Here is a 2,500-nt window from a genome sequence, read left to right as displayed (position 1 = left end):
CTTGCAAGTAGAAATGGAACGGACCATATATTTGCCCCACTGTTCCATACTCCAAACTGCCTCTCTCTCTCTCTCTCTCTCTCTCTCTCTCTCTCTCTCTCTCTCTCTCTCTCGTAATTCAATTAAATTAATTGTGCTTCATTGACATGACTGTTCAAGTTACAATATTGCCAAAGCATTAAGAACAAAAAAAACAAAACAAAACAAAACATGGAATAATCAAAATAGGAGACATTAATAATAATTATACTAATAATGTTCTCTTTCTCTCATTCTATCTCTTTCCCTCTGTCCCCTAGTGAAACCTGACCCCCCAGAGAAGGTGGTGGTCACCCCCATACCCAACCGGGTCCAGCGCCTGGAGGTCACCTGGAACAACCCGTCCACCTGGCCCGATGTGGACAACTTCCCCCTCAAGTACTTCCTGCGCTACCGGCCCCTCATCCGGGACGAATGGCAGCATGTGAGTCCACCACTTCTCTCTTTCTCTTTGTCGATCCATTCTCTCTCTCTCTCTGTCTCTCTAAAGTCTGCTCTTTATGTGCAGTTGAAGACATAATAACATGCTGACAAGAGAATTAAACGTCAGTAAATACACTACAACTAAAAACATACATCCATCAACACACAATGAAGCAAACACATTTTCTCTCCCTTTTCTCTGGTTCTTTCTTTGGTCATGGAATTCATTTTTTTTTATTCCTGAATGTTTGATATGGGTGCTGACAGAGTAGGCTACTGAAATGCAACACATTAATCCTTTCATATGGACCAAAATATCAAAGACTTAAGTGATGATTCAGTGCCTGCCTCCTTCGCACTGCTTGTGGGAAGTCCTATTGTTCTCAAACATGAAACAAGAAAAGCTGGAGAGGCTGCCGCGATGTTCACTTCTGATACGTCCCCACGGTAACCCAATCCTGCGGGCGTGTATCGATCTCATGACTCATGCGTTCAGCAGGCCTGCTCTATGGTGATGCATCCAACCAGAGATGGCATAGCAAAGCCTTTCCATCTTTACCACCTGGCATATTAGTGCGTACATTATTATTGTGGTTATTATAATCTTTATTTCAGACAGGAAACTCTCAGAATAAGTTGATGTGAATGCAAGTTTAGTGTGCGTGGTCTTGGCAGAGTACATCTGCATAAGATGCAGCTGCTACCAGCGTAGAGGTGGTGACGCTGCATAACTGCAGCCGCTGCTGCTTTTAAAGAGCACAACACTACCACTAGGGGGCGCTTAAATAACACAACACTACAACTAGGTGGTGCTAACAGGTTAAAGAACACAACACTCCCACTAGGGGGCGCTTCTGCAGTAAGAGCACAACACTACCACTAGGGGGCGCTAACAGGTTAAAGAACACAACACTACCACTAGGGGGCGCTTCTGCAGTAACAGGTTAAAGAACACAACACTACCACTAGGGGGCGCTAACAGGTTAAAGAGCACAACACTACCACTAGGGGGCGCTAACAGGTTAAAGAACACAACACTACCACTAGGGGGCGCTTCTGCAGTAACAGGTTAAAGAACACAACACTACCACTAGGGGGCGCTAACAGGTTAAAGAGCACAACACTACCACTAGGGGGCGCTTCTGCAGTAACAGGATTAAAGAACACAACACTACCACTAGGAACACAACACTACCACTAGGGGGCGCTTCTGCAGTAACAGGTTAAAGAACACAACACTACCACTAGGGGGCGCTAACAGGTTAAAGAGCACAACACTACCACTAGGGGGCGCTTCTGCACTAACAGGTTAAAGAACACAACACTAGCTCTAGGGGGCGCTTCTGCAGTAACAGGATTAAAGAACACAACACTACCACTAGGAACACAACACTACCACTAGGGGGCGCTTCTGCAGTAACAGGTTAAAGAACACAACACTACCACTAGGGGGCGCTAACAGGTTAAAGAGCACAACACTACCACTAGGGGGCGCTTCTGCAGTAACAGGTTAACGAACACAACATTACCACTAGGAACACAACACTAGCACTAGGGGGCGCTTCCGCAGTAACAGGTTAAAGAGCACAACAAAATAAATTGCAGACAGCGTTACTAAAAAAACGCACCTTGTCCAAAGCAGATCTAGACCAGTTGAGCTGGGGAGGAGTAGGGAGCAAGACATCGCTCTCATGGCACACAAACTGCGTAAGTCTATCTGCAGATGGCAGAATTTCAGACGTATGGGAGCTAAAGCCGATATCTATCAATCAATCACCTAGAGTTTCCTGACTGAACTCGTTATAACCAGGAATAAAACTCATTGAGCCTCCCGGCGTCTCTGTCTTTAAAGGTGCCATGTGTAATGTCCGCCAAAAAATCAATTTTTACTCCACATTCCATAAAAGATGGGGGCAGTATACCTCCAGGAAGTGAGTTGGTCTACCCTAGAGTAACAACCGAGAAACGTGTATTGCAGTTTGGCTGGCGGTTATACCAAAACATGATTAGTTCATAGATTTCACATGTAAAATTCATT

The 2,500-nt window shown here is 45.2% G+C and overlaps 1 protein-coding gene across 1 annotated transcript in view; it reads left to right on the top strand.

The window, feature by feature from the left end:
* cntfr (ciliary neurotrophic factor receptor) overlaps positions 1-2,500 on the top strand; it is a gene marked incomplete at its 5' end in the record, with an annotated part of 44,544 nt that overhangs the window by 5,448 nt on the left and 36,596 nt on the right. Inside the window, 1 exon segment of the mRNA XM_076283934.1 lies at positions 300-463. Within this exon segment, the coding sequence (XP_076140049.1) occupies positions 300-463 (164 nt within the window).

This window comes from Alosa pseudoharengus, unplaced genomic scaffold (assembly GCF_046254945.1).
Source record: "Alosa pseudoharengus isolate Yale_2024_CS ecotype anadromous, Long Island Sound unplaced genomic scaffold, YU_APseudo_1.1 YU_APseudo_1.1_scf_14, whole genome shotgun sequence".
NCBI classification, from domain to species: Eukaryota; Metazoa; Chordata; class Actinopteri; order Clupeiformes; family Clupeidae; genus Alosa; species Alosa pseudoharengus.
This window is presented reverse-complemented; position numbering and strand designations above follow the sequence as displayed.